General features: G+C 39.2%; 2 protein-coding genes across 4 annotated transcripts in view; one reads left to right on the top strand and one right to left on the bottom strand.

The window, feature by feature from the left end:
- STH (saitohin) overlaps window positions 1–26,161 on the bottom strand; it is a 283,897-nt gene that overhangs the window by 116,243 nt on the left and 141,493 nt on the right.
- The window catches only part of KANSL1 (KAT8 regulatory NSL complex subunit 1), a 186,137-nt gene that overhangs the window by 46,515 nt on the left and 113,461 nt on the right, over window positions 1–26,161 (top strand). For all 3 annotated transcript variants that reach the window (XM_049861617.1, XM_049861615.1, XM_049861616.1), the window contains one exon: window positions 947–2,318. In XM_049861617.1, coding sequence (XP_049717574.1) covers window positions 1,030–2,318 — 1,289 coding nt within the window. In that variant the 5' untranslated portion in view covers window positions 947–1,029. The remainder of the gene's footprint in view (window positions 1–946; window positions 2,319–26,161) is intronic.

Genomic DNA, 26,161 nt, shown 5'->3' with positions numbered 1-26,161 from the left:
AGACACACCCTATACGAATCCTGCCTCATTAACATAACAAAGGGCGCCCATTCCCAAATGAGATTATAACCACAGGCATACATGTTAGGATTTACAACATATTTTTGGGGCATACAGTTCAGTCCATAACAGATAATAAGATTACTGGTGACCTTTCAGAGCAGTAGGGCTAGGAGCCAGATTATAGAAAAGTGAAGAGTGCAGAGGTAGCTATTTTTACTATTTCAAGAAGTTTTGGAGTAAAGGGAAAGAAACATGTTGAGCAGTGATTTGAGAAGTAGGCTGTACTGAAGACAGAGGAGATTTGAGTAAGGCCGAGAGACGGGAGGAGCCAGTATAGAAGACATTGATGAGCACTCTGAAAGAAAAGGAAATGGATGAAGCAAATTGGTATTACACGTGTGGTGCAGTTAAGCTTGTAGTACAAGCTGTGCTTGTAGGGAAGTGAAAAACTGATGAAAACTAGATCCTCTGGCCAGAGAAATGCAGAGACAGATGCTATTTGGCATACAGATTTTTTGGTGGGGTTGAGGAGTTCCTTATTCATTCTTCTCTGATTAGTTGCTGGGTGATTAGTTTCATACATTTGCTTTAAATCAGCTAACTTGAAGAAGTTTAAAGATATTGTTCCTTTAAATGCAGTCAGTTTAACTTTAACAATTTGTGATTCTCTCAGAATGGAGCTTACATTTTGGCAACTTTCAGTCTGTGGTAAGCATGACAAAAAAGGGTGGAATTCTTTCTCTTGTGCAGAGATTGTGTACCCCTACTTTCCCACAGAGCCCCCTCCCTCTGAAAGATATCTGGGTTTCCAGAATGATGTTAGTGTTTTTTTTGTGGAGGCAGAGTTTGGAATACAGTTTCAGGTGGCACATACATTAAAAGCATGTGTGTGGTTTTCTAATGTGCCTGTATTTCTAACTTCCTTTTCTGTTTTCTCTTCTAGTCTGTTCTCTGGGGAGGCAGTGAGAGGCCGTGGAGCTGGCCTCGGCACCGGGAGAGGCTGGACTTCCTGTCTCTCTGTGCTGAATGGCTGCGATGGCGCCCGCTCTCACTGACGCAGCAGCTGAAGCACACCACATCCGGTTCAAACTGGCTCCCCCGTCCTCCACCTTGTCGCCTGGCAGTGTCGAAAGTAACGGCAACGCCAATATCCTCATTGCTGCCAACGGAACCAAAAGAAAATCCATTGCTGCAGAGGATCCCAGTCTAGATTTCCGAAATAATCCAACCAAGGAAGACTTGGGAAAGCTGCAACCACTGGTGGCATCTTATCTCTGCTCCGATGTGACATCTGTTCCTTCAAAGGAGTCTTTGAAATTGCAAGGAGTTTTCAGCAAGCAGACAGTCCTTAAATCTCGCCCTCTTTTATCTCAGCCCTATGAACTCCGAGCTGAGCTGTTGGGGAGACAGCCAGTCTTGGAGTTTTCCTTAGAAAATCTGAGAACCATGAATACTAGTGGTCAGACAGCTCTGCCACAAGCACCTGTAAATGGGTTGGCTAAGAAATTGACTAAAAGTTCAACACATTCTGATCATGACAATTCCACTTCCCTCAATGGGGGAAAACGTGCTCTCACTTCATCTGCTCTGCAGGGAGGTGAAGTGGGGGGATCTGAATCTGGGGACTTGAAGGGGGGTATGACCAATTGCACTCTTCCACATAGAAGCCTTGATGTAGAACACACAACTATATTTAGCAATAATAGCACTGCAAACAAATCTTCTGTAAATTCCATGGAACAGCCGGCACTTCAAGGAAGCAGTAGGTTATCACCTGGCACAGACTCCAGCTCTAACTTTGGGGGTGTCAAGCTAGAGGGTAAAAAGCCTCCTCTGTCTTCCATTCTTTTCAGTGCTTTAGATTCTGACACAAGGATAACAGCCTTACTGCGGCGGCAGGCTGATATTGAGAGTCGTGCCCGCAGGTTACAGAAGCGCTTACAGGTTGTGCAAGCCAAGCAGGTGGAGAGACACATACAGCATCAGCTGGGTGGATTTTTAGAGAAGTCTTTGAGCAAACTGCCAAACTTGGAATCCTTAAGGCCTCGGAGCCAGTTGATGCTGACTAGAAAGGCTGAAGCTGCCTTGAGAAAAGCTGCCAGTGAGACCACCACTTCAGAGGGACTCAGCAACTTTCTGAAAAGTGATTCCATTTCAGAAGAACTGGAGAGATTTACAGCCAGTGGCATAGCCAACTTGAGGTGCAGTGAACAAGCATTTGATTCAGATGTCACTGACAGTAGCTCGGGAGGGGAGTCTGATATTGAAGAGGAAGAACTGACCAGAGCTGATCCTGAGCAGCGCCATGTACCCCTGTGAGTAGAACCCCATGGGTAATGTCACTCACGAGAAATGTTGTGGCCAGGGAGAAAGATTTGGTGAATTCCCACTATGGAGAGAATGGGATTCTTTATATGTAGGTGCCTAGGTTACATTTGTTTTTTTTTTCTGATTTTAGGTAGATGGGTGCATATATGTGCTAATGAAAAAATGGAAGATATTTTTGAGGTGGTGCGTTGCTGGTGTAGGCTAAAAGATGTTACTCTTTATTACGGGGCGGAGGGATGTGCCACTATTATCTTCTGGAGTGAATAATTAGATTTCTTTTGAAACTGTGTAGGACAGTTTTTAAGTTTTTATGGCTCGACTGTTCAGATTTGATTTTAGTAAGTGGGTACAAATGTTTAGTTGACCTAGTTAACTTTGCTGGAATTTTATAGTTGCTTTTAATTGAACCTTCAGCGGAGAACACACCCAGTCTTCAATTTTAACAAGAGATTTTCTTACACATTTAGGACTAGCAATCAGAAAATGCTACAGAGTGTTTCCTAGGTTGATTCCTAACAAAATCTGCTTTTACAAGTTGATTCACTTCCTAAAAGAGCCCATCTTTATCAGGTTGGGATTTTATTTTCTCTCAGCTGAATTAAATGTGTTGACATATCTGGGATAAATTCTTACTGGTGTTTCCAAATCTGTTGGTTTGAGAAAATTCTACATTAGTTTTTTGTGATTGGTATCCCAGATTGGCATGGTGGAACAGAGGTGTTTCATTCTTGTTCTTTTCTCCCAGTCCTGCATTTATCTACTCTTAAGTATTAGACTTCTGAGAGAGAGAAACAGGAGAAGTTGGAAAAGAGGGACAGGGTAGTTGACTAGTAGATCCGCTTTCATTTCTTCTTTGGATAGGGGTGTTGGAAAGGCTGATTTACTCTAAAGGCTGAAATGGGTGGAGATGTTGGAACAATTGAATTTTCCTTGCGTGTAGTAAAAAGGTGACTGAGATTTTCACAGAAGAGTTTGGTTGACAGCTATGGTTTTAAGCAGTAAATTTCCTGTTTTCTTGAATTTGTTTATATTGTCCACATGCACAGTATTATGAATCTGACTATGACACTTTGTTTTATGTTTCTGTTTTGAGGGAAAAAAAATGGGTAATTTTTGCTGAATTTCTTCTTTGTAGACCTAGCCACATGATCATGTGATAGTTCACTGTGCTCAAGGGTCCACTTCTATATGATTCAGACCTAATGCAGATATATTCCAGAGACTTGCTGTTGTCTTTTGTTAAATAGATTAGTAAGTCAGCTTGCCAGTATTTGTGGCATTATCCACGCTGACTTTGTTGCAAACCACTAGTTTTGAAAAATTTTGGTTAACATTAAATATTTTATGCTTAAGAGTAATTTCTTATAACAAATAATTTAGTTGAGGCATTTTAAATTGTATGGACTTATTTTGTGTATTTGAGAAAACCGTCTGGAATATATACGCTTATATTTTCAGGACACATTGTATTGAAAACATCTTTGAGTTTTAGTAATGTTGCTAAGTGTTCTGACCCAGTGAAATCAAAATACCTAAGAGAAAACTTTTCTCATACCACAGGATAATTTAGTAACTTAAAAAAACTTTTCAGTCCATTGACTACTTTGTTCTGGCATAATAGTTTATTGATTGGAAGGGTGTGAAGTATAAGGACAGCCAAGGGATCATTTTCGGAAACTTTTGAGGAACAATTGAATCCTTTTATAATGAAACCAACTAAATAATGCTTTAAAATTTTGAATTTCCATGTATCGGGTCATATTAAAGTAAGAAAAATGTGGGCATTTAAACTATCGTCAAGTAAATATATTTTTGCACGTTGTACTATAGTTGAATTTAAATTAAAACCACCAATAACGCATAAATATTTTAAAGTTCTTACTGAGCAAGGTGACCAGATCGACTCTTAAGACTGGTATTTAGCTAGCCAGCTGTTTGTTGACCTTCTGTGTATTTGAAAGATTTCTAGCAATTGTCCAGACAGTGAGGGTGGAGACATTGGTTTAATTAAAACCAGTTGGGGGGTGGGGGGCGGGGGGCAGGGAGCAAGTTATTTTGACTCAGAGAAAAGCCTTTTCCTTGTGACCTAATACCGGTTGCCATCGAGCTGATATCGAGTCATAGTGACCCTGTAAGACAGTGTAGAACTGCCCCATGGGGTTTCTAAGGAGTGTCAAGTAGATCTAAACTGCCGACCTTGGTTAGCAGCTGAGCTCTTAAGTGCTGCACCACCAGGGCTCCTGTGACCTCATAGTCCCTCCCAAATCTTATAACTGCATTGGTTATTTCAGTATTAGAATTAGAAATTAGTTAACTCTTTGGGAGTTTGACCCAGTTGGTGACTTTCAAATTTGTATGTTTAATATTTCACTCCTTTTCTGAAGTACGTCTGACAGAGAATAAACCAGTTGCTGTCAAGTCGATTCCAGAAGAATGCAACCCCATCTGTGTCAGAGTAGAACTGTGCTCCTAGGGTTTTCGTTGGCTGATTTTTTCAGAAGTAGATTGCTGGACCTTTTTCTCTGAGGTGCCTTAGGTGTATCAAACCTCTAACCTTCGGTTAGCAGCTGAGCACACTAACCATTTACACCACCCAGATACCTAAACCTCTTGCTGTTGAGTCGATTCCGACTCATGGCAACCCTATAGGACAGAGTAGAACTGCCCGGGCTTTATTTAGTAAAGGCGAATGTTGTGATGAGTTGTTTTTCAATGAGCTTGCTTAAATTACAAGTGGATCATTCTGTGTAACCTGCAAGCCCTTCACTAAGAATTTTTTTTTTTTTTTCTTTTCTACCTCCAGGAGGAGACACAATGACCCATTTTCAGTTCTAGGCATTTGCTGGTGGTAGCTGAATGATTTTGTATATGATGATAAATTTTTGTAAATTATATGTTTGTCATTGTGTTACACTTTACAGTTAGTGAACTGTATATTGCAAAATGAGACATGTTAGGGAATTTCTTCCCATTCTCTTGTATTAGTTTACTTTCTTTCGTTAACTGATTTTATGTTCAGTTTAAGACTGCTATACCTTTTTGTTATAAATTCTTGGAATAATCTTCCTAAAATGTTTCACTGTCTTGGTACAGTGAATATGTAACTGTTTCTTTGAAAATTCTGCACCAGGGTTTGCTGTGATGTCCTTTGTCATTGTTCAGTAACATCACTGTTTAGGGTATAGGAATTTAAACAGAACATCTTAAATTCATGGGACTAATAAGGAAGCACTACATGTTTTAGTAAATACTGTAATGTTTGATTCTTCTTTTTTTTAAAAAAAATTCTTGTATACATAACAAAAAATTTGCCATTTTGATCATGTTGAAGTGTACAGTTCAGTGACGTTAGTTACATTCACCGTGTGCAGTCATTCATGATCCTTAATCCCTAATTGTAGAAATAGAAATACATTTAATGATCTCATATGTATGTAATGTAACTGTTATTAGTTTTTTTTTATTCCTCCTCTTTTTCCCCCCTCTGAGAAACCCCCCGCCCCCCATTTTACTATGAATTCTTGGACCTATTTCTCGTTTTGTTAAATTTGGTTTTCATTTTCTTGGGCCTTGTGCATATAAACTTGTAAGTATTTGCCGTTAAGAAAATAAGTTTTTCCAGATACTCTCTTTAAATGTGCTCTTAGATCAGCAGCGTTCTGGGAACCTAGACCAGATTATGTAGATCTCTTTGCCCTAGAATTAGTATTTTTTTCTGAACTGTTCTCTGTTGTGTCACTATAGGATATACTTAGGGTCAGTCTAAGAAATAATCCCATAACACCTTTTTATTATGACTACTAAAATATTGTTGAGGATGTTGTTCTTTGTATTACACAATGCCGCCTTTATAAGGACCCCAGGGAGAGAGATGTGCAGCCAAGAGTAATAATTTTTTTCTAAGCTTTTTGTCCATTTTTATTACCTGGATGCTATGATTTGTGCTGTTTACTAGATTTCAGTTTTCTTGTTGATTTTGGACTTTGAGAGCCAAGATCGTAGGTCTCTTTGTTCTATCCTTTGAAAGCCATGTCCAGCATTATTTTGTCTCTATTCTTGTACTTTTCATGCTTTTATTGCTGGTTTAAGTTTGCTAACCAATGTTGTGTTTGTCTCATAGCCTCTTGAAGTCTGTTCCAGATCAGGGTTGAGTATAAATAAGCTGTAGATGCTCAGTTCAGTGACACTAAAGCACTTATTTGAATTTCCCATCGTTTTCATTGCGGTAACTCTACTTAGGGAGAATTGCACCCTCTCAGAGTTGTTAATTAAGACCTAAAGGAATAACGAATTACTAGTGTGTTTGTAGGTTTTTACCTTTTAGGTACTCTGGAATGTTTTATGTTGCAGCTTCTACTTGAATTTATTAAGTATACTCAGGTGCTGTTGCCAAAGGTGGCAATCAAATTGATTTGTTCTTAATTTCCTACTACTTGTCCTTTCACAGAATGATGGAGTGGGAGGGACATTATTAGACAGGAGACCTAAGTTCTAACCTTTCTCTGCTACTAATTAGCTGAATGGACTAGCCATGTAATCATCTTTCTCTTAAAAAGAGGGAATTGAACTAGATGACTAAATGAACTGTAGGACTTGAACTGCTTTGAAATGTGAATATGTATTTATCTTAAAATAACATTGATGGGGCTCTTTTCAGCATCATATTTTGCATTTGGGAAGCTGAGGCAAAAGTCCCAGGTATAGCTTGAAGCAAAACATGTTTTTTTGACTTTAACTTAGAGCTTTGATTCTTTTACTGCCCTAGCTTCTTTTTTTTCATGATCCATTAAAATGATTATTGTAGTTCTTTTGATGTACATGATGTATTATGTGAGAATAATTTCATTGTGTTTTTATAGGAATTTAAATCTGAGTAAAATTGCACTCGCTGAGCCCCTTTGATTTAATGCCCCTTTTCTGCTAACCTGTACATGACATCCAGTGGCAGAGATAGGAACTTCTGTCATTTTGCCCTACTCCTTCCCCCTTTTTTTCCTGAGAGAAATAGGTAGTGAAAATTAGTCTTTCTTAGGGGTTTCTGGAGGAAGGAAGTTAAGCTGCAGGAATTGGGGGTTACCCATTTGCTGTAGAAGTAATTGCTACAAATGTTTTCTGTTACCTTGTGACTATTGTTTTCATTCTGTAAAGTTGAGTGAAAGTGCTCTTTTATGATAGTCTTAAAATAGTCACGTAATGAGTATTTACTGAATGAACAGATGTGTAAGGCACAAGAGACGCCATGGGCGAATAAACCGAGTCTCTGTCTTCCAGAAGTTTATAGTTTTGAAGGGGAGTGGGGACATAGTAAGACCAAGACAAATAATTAGAATAAAGCCTGGCACATAGTAATGTAAGGTAAATGCTGGAAGATGCAAATGAGTAGGAGGAGATCACAGCTAGTTTAGTTGATGGGCCTGGAAGAAAAAGGGTATCAGAAATGAGCCTTGAAGGGTGGTTAGGATTTTGATAGACAGTTTTCTTTTGTATGTGTGTGGCCTAGTGGTGTAGGTCAGTACAGGTAGAAGGCACAGCATACACGGAGAGGACAGGGGCTAAAGTCATGAGGCTTTGGTGGCTAGAAGTGGAACTGTGTTGGAGACCTGGTAGTATAGGTAAGAGGTGATACAGTGTAAAAAGGAAAGGAGATAATTCCCGAGATGACTCAGGGGGAGAATGGAGCTTAATAACAGTGATAATATAGGGTCACTATGAGTCGGAATCGACTTGACGGCAGTGGGTATGAATATATAAACAATAACAGTGAATGTGTGGGGGCAGTGAAGGGTGGATCATCATAGATGATTAAAGTTTCAAGCCTGGGTGGTTACAAGTGCAAGTGATGACCAAAACCAAAAAAAAATCAAACTTGTTGCCATCAAGCTGATTCTAACTCATAGCGACCCTATGGGACAGAGCAGAGCTGTGCCCCATAGGGTTTCCAAGGAGCGCCTGGTAGATTTGAACTGCCAGCCTTTTGGTTAGGAGGTGTAGCCCTTAACCGTTACACCACCAGGGTTTCCAGAGGGTGACCAGTACAGCAAGCATTTCACTACCCAGTTTGCAAAATAACCCGAATACCTCATGAGGGTCTGGGTTCTTTATTCAGGTCTTAAAAACAAAGGTTCCCATGTGCCTTACAAATTCCAGTAGGCGTTAAAATACGCTACCAGTTATTTACCTTCTAGATAATCCTCTATAAGCAGAAGGGAGGAGTTGATCTGTACAGAGAGATCTCAAACCCTTAAACGTTGTGGGACTTTGGACTTAACCAGTTAATGAAATCTTTATTGAATGCCTCCTGTGTGCTGGGGTGTTAGGGATACAGTAGTGAGCTAGACACAGTCCGTGCCCTCCTGGGGAACGTATGTTAGAAAGAGAGATTGTTTAAGCAAATACAGTCAGATACTTAAAATTGTTATGAGTGCCATAGATCCAAAATTCAGAGTGCTAATGAGGGTGACTATCAGGAACACTTAAGATAGGGTGAAGATGTCATGGAGAGTCTTCTGAGGAAGTGACATATAGGCTGAGAACTGAAAGATGAGAAGGAGTTGGTGGGGAAAAAGGGGTGTGCATTACAGACTGAGGAAACAGCATATGCTGAAGCCCTGCGACTGGTAGGTGCTTGATGCTTCCAAGGAACAGAGTAAAATATAGTGTATTTAAGAGGAGTAGAGTGTGAGGAATAAGGCTACAGAGGTAGTTAGAGGCCAGATCATACAGGTGGCCTTGTAGGTCATATTAAGGCTTAAAATTTTATCGTGAAACCATTTATTGGTTTTACATGTGATTAGATTTTTTGAAAAGACCCCTCTTACCGTCTGGAGAGTGTGGTGGAGGTGGATTTAGGGAGATAGATAGGCTGTTGCAGTTGGTCAGGTAAGAGAATGGTGGACTCAGCTATTAGCAAGAGAATGAGAGAATTGGATACTGGAGGTGGAGTGACTAGGACTTGTGAATGAGTGGATGGGGTGAATGGGTGGTGAGGGAGAGGGAAGAGAGAGAGATCAAGTGTGATTCCCAGATTTTTTGGCAAGAGTAACTAGATTGGATAGATTTGCTATTATAAAGGAGCAAGTAACAGTTTCTGCAGTTGGGTATGCCCAAAGGTTCTAGTTTCTTTTACACAGTATCCTTAATAGACTATCATCAGCTGATAAATTGTTGTACTAGAAAAGGAAAAGCTTGGAGCCACTTTCTGTTACAGATAAATAGTACTTTAATTTGTTTCCTCACTCTTCCTAAACAGAGACCAAAATGGACCAGATTATTTCGCAAGCTGGGAAGAAATTCATGGCTGACTCATGTCTTTTCATGTCTACTAGTGCATTGACTTTTTCCCATTTTCCATTGTGTATCCTGGAAAATTATATTCATATATTCAATGTAAAGAAAATACTGAGTTTCTAGAAATTTGAACCAAAGGGCTTCGTATATACATAAAGAGTTGTTAGCTGACTCATGGTGACCCTGAGCACAGTGGGGACTGGTCCTGCAGATCAGACCATTGTGATCCATAGGGTTTTCAGTGGCTGATTGTTGGAAGTAGATTGCCAGGCCTTTATACCTAGTCTGTCTTAGTGTGGAAGCACCGCTGAAACCTGTTCAGCACCACAGCAGCACACAAGCCTACACTCACAGATGGCTGGTGGCTGCTCATGGGGTGTGTCGGCCAGGGTCTCTCACGTGGAAGGAAAGAATTCTACCACTGAACCACTGGTGCCCCCACATGAAGAGTAAATCTTATTCATTTCGATTCCCAGTAATTAAGGGTTTGGGGAAGCTTTAACCTGTGTCTGTTTGATTTTGTATTTGTGTACTTGTGAAGAAACATTTTTGCATCCAGGTGATAAACACAATTGCTTTGAAATCAGTTTAAATTTGTTAAAAATGTATGGAGAGTCTGTTCCCCAAACAGAATATACCGTTGCTGTTAAATTGTAAACGTTGTGGATTGCTCTGACAGTCTATTTAGTAGCATTGTGGCAACTATATAGATTATATTCAGAACTCAGGTAAGAGAACTTGTGGAGAAAATTATTTCTCAGGGGGAAGGGGGCAATTGAAGAATGGCAACCAGGGAGAGGTAATACTCCATTTTAAGTCATTTTCTTATAAGTTGTTTTACTTTTGCCTAGTAGAATAGCCAGGGACTTGACTAATGTTATATGTGTGATGACCATTTTCCTCCTCATGCCTTAATCCCTGTTTCCTATTTATTCTTTTGGTACTTGAGAGATGCATCCTGGGAAGATTTTAGTCTGAGGAAAACAGACCTTAGGATCTTCGGGAATAAATTAGTCTGAAACCTGGGAGACCACACAGAGCCCCCATGGGGGTTTTGACTGAACTGGTTTGGGTGAGCTGGGAAACAACATTCCTAGCCAACTTTGCTTAATCTAACAACAGAGTTGAGACATGTTGACAGGGAAATAACAATGGCCTACATTTGTTGAATATTTTGAGTGAGGCAGTGCTGTAAGAGCTTGACGTGCGTTAATCTATTCAATCCTCACAACAATACAATGAGATAGATATCGTATTACTATCCTAATTTTACAGACTCAGACTGAGGAATGGAAAGTTTAAGTAACTCACTAATAAGAAACAGAGTATTATTCTAGGCTATTTATTATGCAGACCCTGGGCTTAAACATTTGATATATTAGTGGAAACAGAATCAAATTACCCTTTAGACTTGGTCAAAAAGAGCTCTACCAAACATGTAAATTTAACTTTATATTCAGGAGACTTTATAGTAATATAAATTAATTTGGCAGTATATATGATGATCTGTATCTTAACCAGATACACCCTTCAGTCTGCAGTATCTTCTGATTCCTTTTGTGGTCTAGAAGTTGGACGGGCTAGGTGTAGAGAAAGGCATTCTGCCAAGGCAGACAGCATGTAGGAAGTGGCTGGGGCAATAGGGTAGGAAACAAGGGAATTCATATTTTTTGATCACACTGTCCATGTTACATGGTTTACATTTAGAATCGTATTTAATTTTCAAAACATTCATATGATAAACCCTCATTTTACAGTTGAGCCTATAACCAAAACCCACTGCTGTCTGGTCGATTATGACTCATAGTGACCATATAGGACTGAGTAGAACTGCCTCGTAGGGTTTTCAAGGAGCAGCTGGAGGATTCAGACTGCCGACCTTTTGGTTAGCCGCTGTGGCTCTTAACCACTGTGCCACCGGGGCTGTGAACTGTAGATACATTTGCTTGAGGTCATGAAGATAGAAGCCAGTTCTTTCTCAGTGTTCTTTCTGTTTTTCTCCTGGACTGACTGGAAGGGGTTTTGCCTGTTTGCAGTAGCTCCTTTAGACAGCTCTTAGATGGCACAGCACCCTGGTGGGCATGGCATTGATCATAATACACTGGTGGGCATGGCATTGATCATAAGGGATGATGAGAAGGTTAAATAATTTTTTCTCTACTGTTTTAATAATTCAGAGAAGGACTAATGTCATAATTTTTTCCTAGCAAATGATTAAATTGAAACATTTTTTGACATTTGAAAAGGATGATTTATATTTTAGCTTACTTGGAAAATTCCTCATTTCCTCAGTTGCTGAAAAGAGAGATTTTAAGATACCATAGTATTTTATGTTTTCATCTGTAGCCTTCCTCTGTGCTTAAACTGAAAAAATCAAACCCATTGCCATTAAATCAGTTCTGACTCTTGGCTACCAACGTGTTACAGAGTGGAACTGAGCTCCATAGGGTTTTTCTTGAGTGTAATCTTTATGGAAACAGATTGCCAGCCCTTTGTTTCACGGTGTTGTTGGGTGGGTTTGAACCGCCAACCTGTCAGTTGGTAGATGAGTGTGAACCATTTGTACCACCCAGGGCCCTTTCCATTGTGCTCACAACTGATAATATAAATTATAAGTGTATACTTAGTGGTTATTAAACACTTCCCGTTAAATCTAGTTACTATAAGAACATGGAATGAATACAGTTGCAATTGAAGAACATTCTGATTGACTTTGACCCACTTGGTTTGAATTTGTGTTATTTCAGTGTCTGAGTTTTTAGGAAGTTTACGATGAACGTTTATGTCTTTTACTGACTTGGTAATTCCCAGAAAACCTGAAGGATGAACTAGAGGTTATTATTTTTCTTAGCATTTGTAAGATTAGTACTACACCCAAAAAGCAAACCCAGTGCTGTCGAGTCGATTCCAACGTATAGTGACCCTATAGGGCAGAGTAGAACTGCCCCATAGAGTTTCCACGGAGCGCCTGGTGAATTCGAACTGCCGACCCTTTGGTTAGGAGCCATAGCACTTAATCACTACACCACCAGGGTTTCTAGATTAGTACTAAAGAAGAAGAAAAATAAAATACAGAGTTCTGGACAGCTGTTGAGAATTTTTTATTTTGTTTCGTCTTTTAATCTTCTCATGCTAAGTTCTTCACTTTTAAAATCTGGATTACACCTTTTTGAAAAATGATAGAATCAGGCTGATACAGGAAGGGCTGTTGTCACTGTCACTGTTAGGCACATTGTCCGTCTTGCTGAGGTATGCTAAGCGGCCAGGTGGCCCATCACGTGACCCACCATGTAGCTCACATTGCCTGCATTTCCACAGGGAGTCTGCAGACTGGGTCCTGGTAGGGAGTTAGTGGCAGTAGGAGCTGTAGCAGTCCGCCCACTTGTTTCCCTCATGCGGCAGCCTGGTGCCAGTGTGTGCACCTGAAGAACTGTTTTCTTTAGTTATTTAGTTATTTGCTGTGTTCCACTGAAGGTAAGGTTATGCTGTTATGAACAGACCCTGAGGGTGGGGTGTAATGAGAGAGAAGGCAAAGGCCTGTTAAGAGGTGGGTATCTCAATTTTGCTTAATAAAGCTGTTGTTGGAGTATTATGCTTTGGAAATAAATCTCCCTCCTACCAAAAAAGCAAAGCAATAAAAAAGAGTTTTTTTATTCCTGTTTCTTTCCCAGAAACAGTCCATTAAAAACTATTATAGATATATGAAATTTACTTACATAGAATAATAAGGTACTTGTTGCCTTTTGACTCTGTCAGATATTAAAGGCAGAATTTCAGTTATTGCCTTTTAGATGCATAAAGTTAACTTAGTTGAGCTGATTCATTTAGTTGCCTTCATAGAATTTTACTTTGAGAATGAAAAGATCTGGGAGTTTTTATAAACATTTTTTTTTCTTCAGATTTTCAGAGTTTCCATCTGAGTTGCTGCAACCATTGTTTGTCTAGATTTCCAACTGGGTGAAAATGTTTTTCTTTTTAAATTGGCACTTGCCCAGCAGATTTTTCCAGCACGAAGTCTTCGGGTACACCCTATGCATAGTGGATTTTGCAAGATTTTTATTCACAAGGCTGGAAGACAGGCTGGTCTTCTCTTTGTAAGATGAAAGCAGAGTGAAGCTTGCTTAAGACTCATTTTGCCCCTACCCAGATATATTTGAAATTGATCTCTTATGCAAATATATTCAAGCACTCACAGCAATAGTTTGACTTGGAAGTGTAAGTAGAAAGGCTGGTTTTGTATTTGAGGAAGTTTGCTTTGATACAGTGATTGTCCTGTCAATGAGAATTCTCTTAATTTGTTCTAAGCAATAACTTGATAGTAAATGTCTCAGATGAGAGTTGGGAGGTGACCTTGAAATTTGCAATGTACGTGTACATTCAAGAAGTTTACATGGTAAGTATGTATTCGGTTTTACATTACATGGCGTTACATTATCAAAGTTCAGAGCAGTATTAGATGATTCAAGCTTCCATGGTTTACTCTATTACAGTGTGATTCTATTACTGTATGGGATAAAGTTTGCTGTCCAGTTGATTCTGACTCTTAGCGACCCTATAGGACAGAGTAGAACTGCTGGTGGATTTCAGCTGCCCACTTTTTGGTTAACAGCCGGTCTCTTAACCACTGCGCCACCAGGGCTCCATTAAAAAAAAAAAAACCAAACTTGCTGCTGTCGAGTTGATTCTAACTCATAGTAACCCTGTAGGACAGAGTAGAAAACTGCCCCATAGAGTTACCAAGGAGCGCCTGGCGGGCTTGAACTGCCGACCTGTTGGTTAGCAGCTGTAGCGCTTAACCACTATACCACCAGGGTTTCCAGGGCTCCATTATATGAGATAAATGTTCTTAATTTCATCCATGAATGATACCTTGTTAAGATTTACTGGCCTGTGTCAGAAAATGTAAGGATAAGTACAGAATTGCTCTTGGGTGTTTCCCAGCAGGTCAGCCTTCAAAGAGCAATAGCTTATGTTCCTTTAAAAGCTATTCCTTCAACAGTGATCAGAGGAATTACCATAGTTGATAATCTGGATAGAAACTAAGGTGTGTCATCATTGAGGATAGTCAGAAGCATCCCCGTGGCGATTCCAGAAGAGTTCCAGAAACCTCTGAGCATAAATATAAAAAATTTTTGAAGTAAGTAGTTATTCAGAGACTAGCCTTTTAGGATCATCCGTCCCGAAGATCAGCTTTTCCCCCAAAGGGTAAAAAGGAAATGCTTTTCTGGCTGTAAAATAAGGAATGATGAAAACACAGGCATTAATGTGAAATCTTAGGAGGAAAGAGTGTTTGCTGTGGGCTAAGGTGACCAGAAGACCTTAGAAGAGATGGAACTTGAGTTTGGATCAAGGATGATTCTTAGGTTTCCAAGAGGAAGTAGGGCTTTTCGGGTCCAAGAGGGTATAAAATGTTTCAGGTTATCAGAATTTTGTTTTGGTAACTGAAGAGTGCTGTCTGCCTGAGAAAAAAGGTTCAAGAAAGTGGAAGATGAGGTTGGAAGGGTTCCTTGTGGTCACATTGTCTTCGAATGCCAGACTAGTGCATTTGGACTTTATCCTAAGAGTAGTGGGGAATCACTAAAATGAAATGCCATGATTAAAGTGCTCTAAAGAAGGTCATTCGATGTTGATGTGGGATGGATGAATTGGAGGTGTGCGATGAGTGAATTGGAAGTGTGTGATGATGGATTGGAGCAGGGCAAGATAAAGTCAAAGAGGCTATTACGGTAGCCTAGCTGTAAATAAAGGTCTTGAACCAGGGTGATGGACATAGAATGAATAGCAAGGTCCAGATGCAAGTTGAATTAAATAGAGAATTTTAGAGCTGACTTTGGAGATAAGCAAAAATTTGTCATTTGCAGATTAGAAATCTCGAGGTCAAGTGACTGTGCCAGAGATTGTTAGAATAAGAGTCAAGTTTGTAATAGAGGTCATGACTCCACATCTAATGTCTTTCCATGGTTATACATTTTAGAAAACTTGGTAATGTAACTGAATTTTGATCCTAGAAAATCATCGGACTATTGATAGAGATGGAGGGAAAAAGAGACATCAGTGTTCAGGAAGGAGAGGGAGTGGAAGGAAATGATTTGGTGTGAAAGGGCCTTTTGTTAAAGCAGAATGTTTAGCTCTTTAATCTTTTTGTGTGTGATTTGAGGTAAGATATTGACTTTACATTTTCCGCCAGTGGATAGCCAGTTGTCCCTAAATATAATCGAAGAGACCGTTCTTTTCCTGTGACTGGAATGCCACCTTTATTGTAAACTAAATCTATATACACATCTGTTACAGTGTTCTCTCTTCTGTTTCATTGATCTGTTGTCAGTTCCTGTATCAATAGCATACGGTTTGAATTACTAAGTCTTTAAATCTATAATGTGTTCTGCATATTATTTATAATACGTACTATTTACCATAGCTTTCGTATCTGAATAGGGTACCTCCATGCTCCTTGTACTTAAAATTGCATCTGTTTTTTTGTGAGGGTATTATTCTTGCACATTGTCTTCTTCCATATGAATTTTAGAATCAGGTCGTCAATTTCCTTTAAATCATGTTAAGGTTGAGATTGCACTGAATGTACAGATTAATTTGGAGATAGGACATGTTGACAAGATTAGGTTTTTTCTTCCAGAGTCATGGTATTTTTCTCTATTGAGGCCCTTGGATCTTAGAGTAAAATTTATACTTTTCTTCTGTAGGCCTTGCACATTTTCTGTTAGGTTTACTTCTAAGTGTTTTACAGATTTATTGCCTAATGGGATTATTTCTTGTTGGTGTATGGAAAAACTATTGGTGTTTGTTAACTTTGTGTTTGGCCACCTTACTGAGTTTTCTTCCTTTTAACCATTCTTTCAGTTATTTCTATTTGATTTTACTAGTTAGGCAGTCATATCTTTGACACATGGTGACAGTTTTGCTTTGTCCTTTGCAGTGGTTAGACTTTTTATTTTTCTTGTCTGATTGCATAGACTGGAACCCCCTAGTACACAGTTGAACAGTACCAGAGGCAGGGAACTTTCTTGTCTGGTTTCTGACTTTAATTACAGAAGTTGTGTTTTCCCAGTAAGTATGATTTGTGCTGTAGGCCTGTGATAGATGTCCATCCTGTATTAAGTTAGGCACAGCTCTTTCAATTCCTAAATTAAGAATTTTTGTTATGAATGAGTAGTAAACGTTATCAATGCTTTTCCAGCATCTGTGGAGATAGTAATATATATTTTTTTCCTTTAGAGCTTTTAAAGATTTCCTGATGTTGATTGGCTCTTGAGTTCATTCAACAAATATTTATTGAGTGCTTATTATGTACCAGCAACTCTTCAAGGCACTAAAGATAGAGCAGTGAACAAAACAGATAAAAACCCCTGCCCTCTCTGTAGTTTACATTCCAGTGGGCATTTCTCAGGCTAAGCAGTATCAGATAGTGACTGTCTGGATGACCTGGATTATTCTTTTAACATATGGCAAATTTGATTTGTTGTTGTTGTTGGGTGCTGATGAGTCAGTTCCGACGCACAGCGACCCTGTGCACAACAGAACGAAACACTGCCCCGATCCTGAGCTATCCTCGCAGTCGTTGCTATGCTTGAGCCCATTGTTGCAGCCACTCTGTCAATCCGTCTTGTTGAGGATCTTCCTATTTCTCGCTGACCCCCTCCTTTACCAAGCATGATGTCCTTCTCCAGGGACAGATCCTTCCTGACAATATATCCAAAGTAAGTGAGACACAGTCTCCCCATCCTTGCTTCGAAGGAGCATTCTGGTTGTACTTCTTCCAAGACAGATTTGTTTGTTCTTTTGGCAGTCCATGATATATTTAGTATTCTTCGCCAACACCACAATGCAAAGGCAGCAGTTCTTTTTCGGTCTTCCTTATTCATTGTCCAGCTTTTGCACGCATATGAGGCGACTGAAAACACCATAGCTTGGATCAGGCACACCTTAGTCCTCAAGGTGACATCTTTCTTTGCTTTTCAACACTTTGAAGAGGTCTTTTGCAGCAGGTTTGCCCAATGCAATGTGTCTTTTGATTTCTTGACTGCTGCTTCCATGGGTGTTGGTTGTGGAGCCAAGTAAAATGAAATCCTTGACAACCTCAATCTTTTCTCTGTTTATTATGATGTTGCTTATTGGTCCACTTGTGAGGATTTTCGTCTTCTTTGTGTTGAAGTGTAATCCATACTGAAGGCTGTGGGGTTTGATCTTCATCAGTAAGTGCTTCAAGTCCTCTTCACTTTAAGCAAGCGAGGTTGTGTCATCTGTGTATTGCAGGTTGTTAATGAGTCTTCTTCCAATCCTGATGCCCTGTTCTTCGTCATATAGTCCAGTTTCTCAGATTTGTTCAGCATACAGATTGAATAAGTATGGTGAAAGGATACAACCTTGACACACACCTTTCCTGACTTTAAACCATGGAGTAACCCCTTGTTCTGTTCAAATGACCGCCTCTTGACCCATGTACAGATTCCTCATGAGCACAATAAAGTGTTCTGGAATTTGCATTCCTCGCAGTGTTACCCGTAATTTGTTATGATCCACACAGTTGAATGCCTTTGCATAGTCAAAAAAACACAGGTAAACATCTTTCTGGTATTCTCTATTTTCAGGCAGGATCTATCTGACATCAGCAATGATATCCTTGGTTCCACACCCTCTTCTAAATCCAGCTTGAATTTCTGGCAGTTCTTTTTAACATATGGCAAATTTGATTTGTTAGTGATTTTAATTTGTTTTATTTTTTATCTGGCTTCTCCCTCTTTCCCCATGTTCATAACTTGGATTGGCCTGTGGATGTTGTTTTGTCAGGCTCATAGGTTAAGATGATAAAATCTTCCCATTTTTCTGTGCTTGAGAATAGTTTAACAGGGATTATAGACAGTCTGCGGGTTACGGATGAGACTCGTTCTTAAGTCTTTAAATTGAATTAATAGGTAAGTCAGAACAGGTACATCCGGTTCTTATTTATCGTCAGTTAGTCAGATGTTTGTCTTCATAAATAGTATGTATATATTTTACCTTTCTGTGCATATAAGCACTTAAGAAACACTTCCAAACCATGCAGTGTATTCATGAGTGCCACAAAGTAGTACATGCGTTCATTATTATGAACCATTGTATTTAACTCAAATTTTTAATATAATAGAATTTATGGCAGTTCGTTCTTAAGTATGGTTTGTTCATAAGTTGGACGTTCGTAACCCAGGTACTACCCGTACCTGTTCCCTGATGTTTTGGTAGAACTCGACTGTTAACAAATATCTTGAGCCAGTTGACATTTTTTTTTATAGGAGTGGATTTTTTGCTTACTTCTAAAATATCTTTTGTGGTTATTAGTTTACTAAGGTTTTTAACCTCTTCGTTTATGAGTCAGTTTTGGCAATACATTTTCCTAGAGAGTCACCCATTTTTGTGAATATTTTCAAACTTATTCACATGAAATTCTCCTTAAAAATCTCTTACTGTCTCCTCACAGATTATTATTTGTACCTGTTTATATTCTCGTTAGGAGCCCTGGTGGCACAGTGCAGTGAGAACCTGCCAGCTGCTCTGTGGGAGAAGGATGCCGCATCCTGCTGCCTAGAGATTTATAGCCGACCCTGTGGGGCAGCTCCACTCTGTCCTCTAGTGTTGCAGTGAGTTGGAGTCCACCTTCTGCAATGGGAACTTCCTGGTGGTTCTCTCCTTTTTTTCTGTTATCTCTTTTTCTTCTCACCCCACCTCCCCATACATAGTTTCCTGCTTTCAGTTATTATTTTTTCCTTTTTACCAAGAAAACCATTGTTTTTGATCGTACTTACCAAATTACCTTTTTGTTTACTATTTCATTGTTTTGTTTTTACCTTTGTTTATTCCTTTTACTTCCTTTGGGTGTTTTAAAGCTTCTTGAAGTTATATATTTAATTCATTTATTTTCAGTCTTTCTTCTTAAATATTCACTTAAAAGTCTGTAGCATTTTCTCTGAGCAGTTCTTTGGCCAAATTCTAAGGAGTTTGGTATGTGGCATCTTCATTGTTCATACCTAAATAGGAGACCAGTTTTGGTTTCTCTTTAGCATAATTACTTAGAAAGATGGGTTAAAATTTCCAGTTCAGTTTTGTTTTTGGTACCCTTTTTTATTGTTGACTTCTCTATTGCATTGTGGTCAGGGAATGTTGCCCATACAATTTCCGATTTTTGGAATTTAAGCTGTGTCTTTGTGAACTAGTTAATTGTTAAAACTTCTGTGAGTATTTGAAAAGTATATGTTCTCAGTTTGGTACAAAGTTCAGTGTGTATCTAATAAGCAGTCATAATTTTTTTTTTTAGATTCATAATACTCCATCGATTTTTAACCTCAATTACTTCTTGCATTCATTATAATACAAGAAGTTACGCTTCAGAGTCTGTTCCATCCGAATTTGAATTCAGGCTTGCTGACTTGCTCTGACTTTTGCCACCTTAGTTTCCTCTGTAACATGGGAGTTATAACACTATAAGGAGTTTTTATTAGGAGAGATAATGAATGTAAAATACCTATCTCTTATTCCAGGGTCTGGCCTGTAAGTAATGGATGATAATCAGATTTGGTGTGCGTGTTTCATTGTTGGACATTATTGGATACCATGATTTAATTTTTTTTTTTTTCCGGATGCTATAATTTTGATGGCTTTTTTTCCTCCTCAGGTTGCTTTCTGAAAGGGTTTTGTGACTTTTTTTTGTTCTCATTGGTATACGAGTGTGTCAGTTTAATTCAAGCGTGAATGTTACTGTTACTATTTAAAAAAAATGAATGTAACGAGTTCTCAATGGTACTTTATCTGCCCTTTTTTTTTTTTTTTTTTAACTACTTGGCAAGACAAGCTCTTCTAACATTTACCGTTTTTGTCATTTTGAGTAATAGTGCCACAGATGAGATTGTTGTTTTTCAAGATACCTTTTGGATAGGTTTCTTATAGGCTGTAGGAACTAAATAGTCTCTGTTATTCTCTTCTTCCATGTTTGTGTGGCTTTCCAGAAATAAATTTGTTTAGGTGGGATTCTCAACAGAGAAACTATTGACATTTTGCGCTGGATAATTCTTTGTCTTGGGGGGGGGGGACTATCTTGTGCATTGTAGAATGTTTGGCAACATCCTTAGCACCTGTCCACTAAATGCCAGTAGTGACCCCCTTTCTTATTTATGACAACTAAACATGTCTCCAGACATTGCCACATGTCTCCTGGGGGTAAAATCGCCCCTGGTTGAGAGCCACTGGATCAGCTTCTTCCGTATCTCCTTGGAGAAGGGAAATGGTGCTAATGTCAGCATTCATACTTGATGCCATGTATGCCCTTTATATAGCTATTTCACTTAATTTTCATAAACAAACTCAAACCCACTGCCGTGGAGTTGATTCTGACTCGTAGCGACCCTATAGGACAGAGTAGAGCTGCCCTTTAGGGTTTCCAAGGCTATAATCTTCACAGAAGCAGACTACACCTTTTTATTGCGGTGCAGCTGGTGGATTTGAACCACCGACCTTTCTGTTAGCAGTCCAAGTGCTTAACCACTGCACCACTGGGGTCCTTAGAATTACTATACTTCACCTGTATTCTGGTAGTATTTAGGCTTTGCAGTGAAGATGAATTGATGAGTCAGACTCTACATTTAAAGTGGAAACTCCAAGGGGAATCATGAGGGGGAATATTCCCCTAAGGGACAAATGAGAATCAATTAGTCTCCCTCTCCCCACCTTTTGTTTTCCAACTACAAATGGTTCGAACACATGGCTATGCCAGTCAGCCATCCTCAGTTTTGGTGGGGTAGAGAAGAGGTTTAGAGTCACTGTTTTCTTTTTAGTCTTTTCCTCATTCCTTTTCTATTCTTTTCCTCATGACTGTTATGACATCCCCCCTGCCCAGGAAAAAAAAAAAAAGAAAGAAACAACTGGCTATCCTTTGATCTCAGTGAGTTTACTAGCCCACACTAAGTTAAGAGTTATAAAGGGAATAGGACTGATTTTGGAATGTTGCCTCTGATGTAGAGGGGATATAGTTGGGTGCAGTATTATTAAGCTACAAGAAACAGCAGCAGCTGGAGAGAAATTTCTCTTTTTAAAGCCCTTGCCTAGTGAGGCACCTAGGGTTATTGTTGTCTGAAAAGGTTAGTTTATTGTACTTTTTTTTTTGGTGCTATCTTCCTTTTCTTGACTTCTAGGCAGTATCTCATGAACTGGCATTTTCCCCACCTTGCAGTCCCTTTTGGATCAGGCTTTCTTAGCTTCTCTTTCTCCTTTCCACTGCTAACTTTCTTTTTCCTATATTCTCTCCAAGTTAAAAAGAGTGAGGGGATGACATACACTCTTCCTGGGCTGGTAACTACTAGTGAATAAATGACCTGATGTCTTTGATGTTCATGTGGTCTTCAACTTCTGAGCCTTCTGGTAGCACTTCCATGTAGTTTTCCTTTCCTCTTCCCCTATGCCAGAATCCTTTTCCTGTTATATGAGAATCACGTACAGGAAGACGTTTTGTAAGTGGTTGGTGGGGTTCATACCATCCTGTGCTGCTTTACTTTCACTTCTAGCCCAGGTTTTTTGGAATTTGTGGCTTTATTTATCTATTTACTAGTTAATCCTGGAACATTTATTTCTTTATGCTCTTGATAAGAGAGCAAAGAAAAATGCTGTTTTAGAGTACAGTGACATAGCAAGCTAAAACTTCGCCTGTGCCCATTTTTATAGAAGGGAAAATTTAAAGAGGAATTATAACTTTGTCAGTTTTACAATTATTCCTGTCTTCTGTGCATTTCAAACCTCGTCTCTCTCCAGCGTCTTCAACTGGAATGAGTTGCGTGTCTCTTTGTTTACACTTTCTCACTAAAATTACTTCACTTACTTGACAAGGGAACTGAATAATGCTTAGGTCAAAATGTCACTGCAAAATGGCCAAGAAGTCAAGCCAGGAAGACTTCATAGCTGGAAGGCTGGTTTTCTACCCCGCTCCCCCCTCAAAAAAGATGGCTTCAATTTTCTGATGTTGTTTCTACCTCAGGTGGTCATGGCCTGGTGCTTCTGTGTCAGCAGGTATCTTCATATAGTCAAGAGTGAAGATAGAGGGGTAAATGGGATGAGTTCCTTAATGATTCTAAAATTTAAATAATTTAAAAATGATTACTGTGGATTTCAGCATCTCTAGGTTTATTAATTCCACAAATATTTATTTAGCATTTTGCTACTTGGCTGTCTGGCTTGCTGGTCATTTTTTAAGGGGCTACTTGGATGTTGGTTTTTTTACTTGGATGAAGGAGTAAATATCAGATCCTCTGATACTCTTACGTTGCTGACAGTGAATTGGCCCAATACTGGATGTTTGCTCATTGGACTTAAAAAAGGAAAAAAAAAAAAAAAGAAGGCCTGCCACCTGTGTCAGTCTGGCACCTGCCCTTTTCAAACTCTTTTTGGCATAATCTAAATAAATCTCTGAAATCCCCCTCCCTCCTCTTCTCCTTTTGTGTGTGTTGTCAGTATTAGTTTCACCTAAGTTCAGTTTCTGTCATCCCGCCTAACAGTAAAGGCAGAATGAGAACATTAATAGGTGAAAATATATTGCTTAAGAGAAATTTTAAGCAGTAAAACTACAAGAGCTTCATAGCTGTAAACAATCCTTGATTTTTCTTCAAAAAGCATTTTGTCATTTTCTTGATATATTCAGGTTTTATAATCCAGTTATTAGGAAGTGAACTTTTTTTTGAAATATGTTGTGATTTGTGTTCTGGGGGTGAGCTCTGAAATCTTGATGTCAGTATTTAAGTGGAGATAGAGGTATTAATCTTTATTTAAAATGGTTTTATGGCATAGACTTATTCAAGTATTTATTAATCTGTTTGCCAGAGATGTTAATTCTTTCACAATTCCTAATTTTCAAGTTTTATTTTCTTCCAAGCAGCCTTGAGAAACTGATTGAGTTAACATTTGTTGCTTCCAGGTTTCATGGTTCTCAATATTGGCTTTACATTAGAATCAGCTGAGTATATAATTAAAAAAAAAAAAAAAGTCCTTATGCTTAGACTGTACCCCAGGACTAGGCGGTACATAATCTCTGGGGTGGAACACAGGCACCTGTGTTTTTAAAGTTCCCCAGGAGATTCCATGGTGTAGCCACAAGCTGTAAATTACTGCTCTAGGAATTTTTCGAGATTGTCATTGTTAGCTGTCATGGATTGTTAGCCGTTGTTAGCATCTGACTTGGAGAAAGTCCCGGAGATCATCTTCCAAGAGATCGTAACCACTGACAAGCCTGTGAAACGCAGTTTTGCTCTGAGGTATGTGGGGCTGTTGCCATGGCTTGGAATCAACTTAATGGCAACTGATGTGGATTGTTTTTGGTCCAAGGAGTAGCCTTAACCGGCTAAATTTAATTGGAAGTATTTAAATATGAGAAACTGTGTAATTCGTAACAATGAAGGAACATTCTTCATCCTTCATAAATATTTATTCATTTAGCAAATATGTATCAAGTCCTCATTATAATCCAGGAACTGTTTTAGTTTCTGGGGATACAGCTGCCAGTGAGATATTCCCATTTTCATGGGGTTTTATCCTAATATGGGAGATAGACATTGAGTAATTGACTGAAGGCCAGGTAACAAGTGCTACAAAAAGCAATACGACAGGGTAAGAAGATTGAAAGTGGTGGTTATGGGAAGGAGGCAGCTATTTTAAGTAGGGTGGGATGGCCAGGGAAGGCCTCTCTGAGGAGGTGGCACTTGAGCTGAGATGTAAATGAAGTGAAGAAGGAAGTAAGCTCTGGAAAGGTGTTGAGGAAGAGCATTCCTGGTAAAGAGAACAAGTACAAAGGCCCTAAGATGGGACTGAGCTCAGGTGGCTGGGTTTGCAGTAGGAAGGGCAGGGTGACAGGAGCACACATGTGATCCAGGTGTGTGACGAGTGGTAGGAGGTGAAATCAGAGAGCCCTGTAGGCCATGGTGAGAAGGTTGGCATTTTAATTGCAGTTTGATAGGAACTCACTGTTGTTAAATGGTTAGCTTTATGCCTGAAATAATTTAGAAATAATCTTCAATTTTCATCTTTTAGGAATTAGCTGGGGAGTTAGTGCTCCTTATGTTGTGTTACATGCCTATGAAAGACTATGTTTCCTTTACCAGACAACTTCTTTAGGACAGGGACTGTCCATGTTTTTATTCTTTATATTTGTAATGCCGGGCACAGAGATGCTCAGCGGTTTTTCTTGACAGAACAGAGACCTTGCAATCAGCTTAATGTTTTCCAATTTATATTTATGAAATTTCTAATGCATCGTCCATTTACTGAATGCCTGCTACATGCTAGTAGTTCTTCCTGGTCCCCCCAGGTAGGTAGTGTTACTCCTGTCTTACGAGGGAAGAAGCAGAGTCTCAGTAACAGTGACAGAACCAGGATTTGAATCCAGACCTTTTTGAAACCGTGCTCTTTCTACTCTACTGTGTGTGGCCTTCTGAATAGTGAGATTGAGACTGATTTTTGAAGGTGTAACTTGTTGAGCCAGTGATACTAGTTTTTAGACAATACACTTTATAAGAAGGCCTCAGGCTTATTTCCTTCCAAGTGTTATATGAAGACTTGTAATGGAAGGAATTTTTCTTTGAAAAATAATCATTTCTTACCTTAAATATTTGTGGAGCACTGTCTAAAGTACTGTGGAAAATACAGAGATGACTCATAAATAGATCTGTTGACAGGCTTAAGAGAGGTAAGATATTTACATAATCTATTGTGGTGTAAGATATAAAGCAGTAATTGTCACAAAAGTTAATAAAGTGCCGTGAAGTTCAGTTGAGGAAGAGTTTGTTGTTAAAGAGAAGGGTACTTTTGGGAGGATAGATAGGATTTAGACCTAGGTTAGGAGTGGAAAGCAAGGCTGGCGTAGGTGTTCAGAGGAGGCAAAGAAGGAAGGACGTTCTGTATAAGGTTAAGGAAAAGCTTGAAATTGGGACAGTGTGGGGAGCCACAGTTGCGTATTGCAATTTGTCTGGAATGTAAGATGGGGGAAGGGAAATAACCGTAGATAATGAAGATTAGAGCCCTATGGAGAAACCTTTGAGTATCAGGCTAAGGAGTGTTGAGCTCCTGTTGTGTGAAAAATGGGACTTTCTGATGAGAAACGCCATTATCTATGATGGACTTTTTGGAAGCCCTGGTGGCATAGTGGTTAAGCGCTATGGCTGCTAACCAAAAGGTCAGCTGTTTGAATCCACCAGGTGCTCCTTGGAAACCATGGGGCAGTTCTACTCTGTCCTGTAGGGTCGCTGAGTCGAAATCGACTAGACAGCAGCAGGGTTTTTTTTTTTTTTTTTATGATGGACTTTGGAAAAGTTGATGTGTCAAGAAGGTTAGTGGGTTGGATTAGCAGGGACCAGCATACTACTGGCCTGTAGGCCAAATGGCAGCCTGAGGCTAGTTTTTATAAATGAAATTTTGTTAGAACACAGCCATGCTCATTCTTTTGCATACAGTCTATGGCTGCTTTAGTACTACAATGGCTGCAAAGCCTAAAATAATTACCGTCTGGCCCTTCGCTGGAAAA

Source organism: Elephas maximus, chromosome 19 (genome assembly GCF_024166365.1).
Source record: "Elephas maximus indicus isolate mEleMax1 chromosome 19, mEleMax1 primary haplotype, whole genome shotgun sequence".
Taxonomy (NCBI): domain Eukaryota; kingdom Metazoa; phylum Chordata; class Mammalia; order Proboscidea; family Elephantidae; genus Elephas; species Elephas maximus.
The sequence above is the reverse complement of the archived record's forward strand: the minus strand, read 5'-3'. Positions and strand labels throughout refer to the sequence as shown.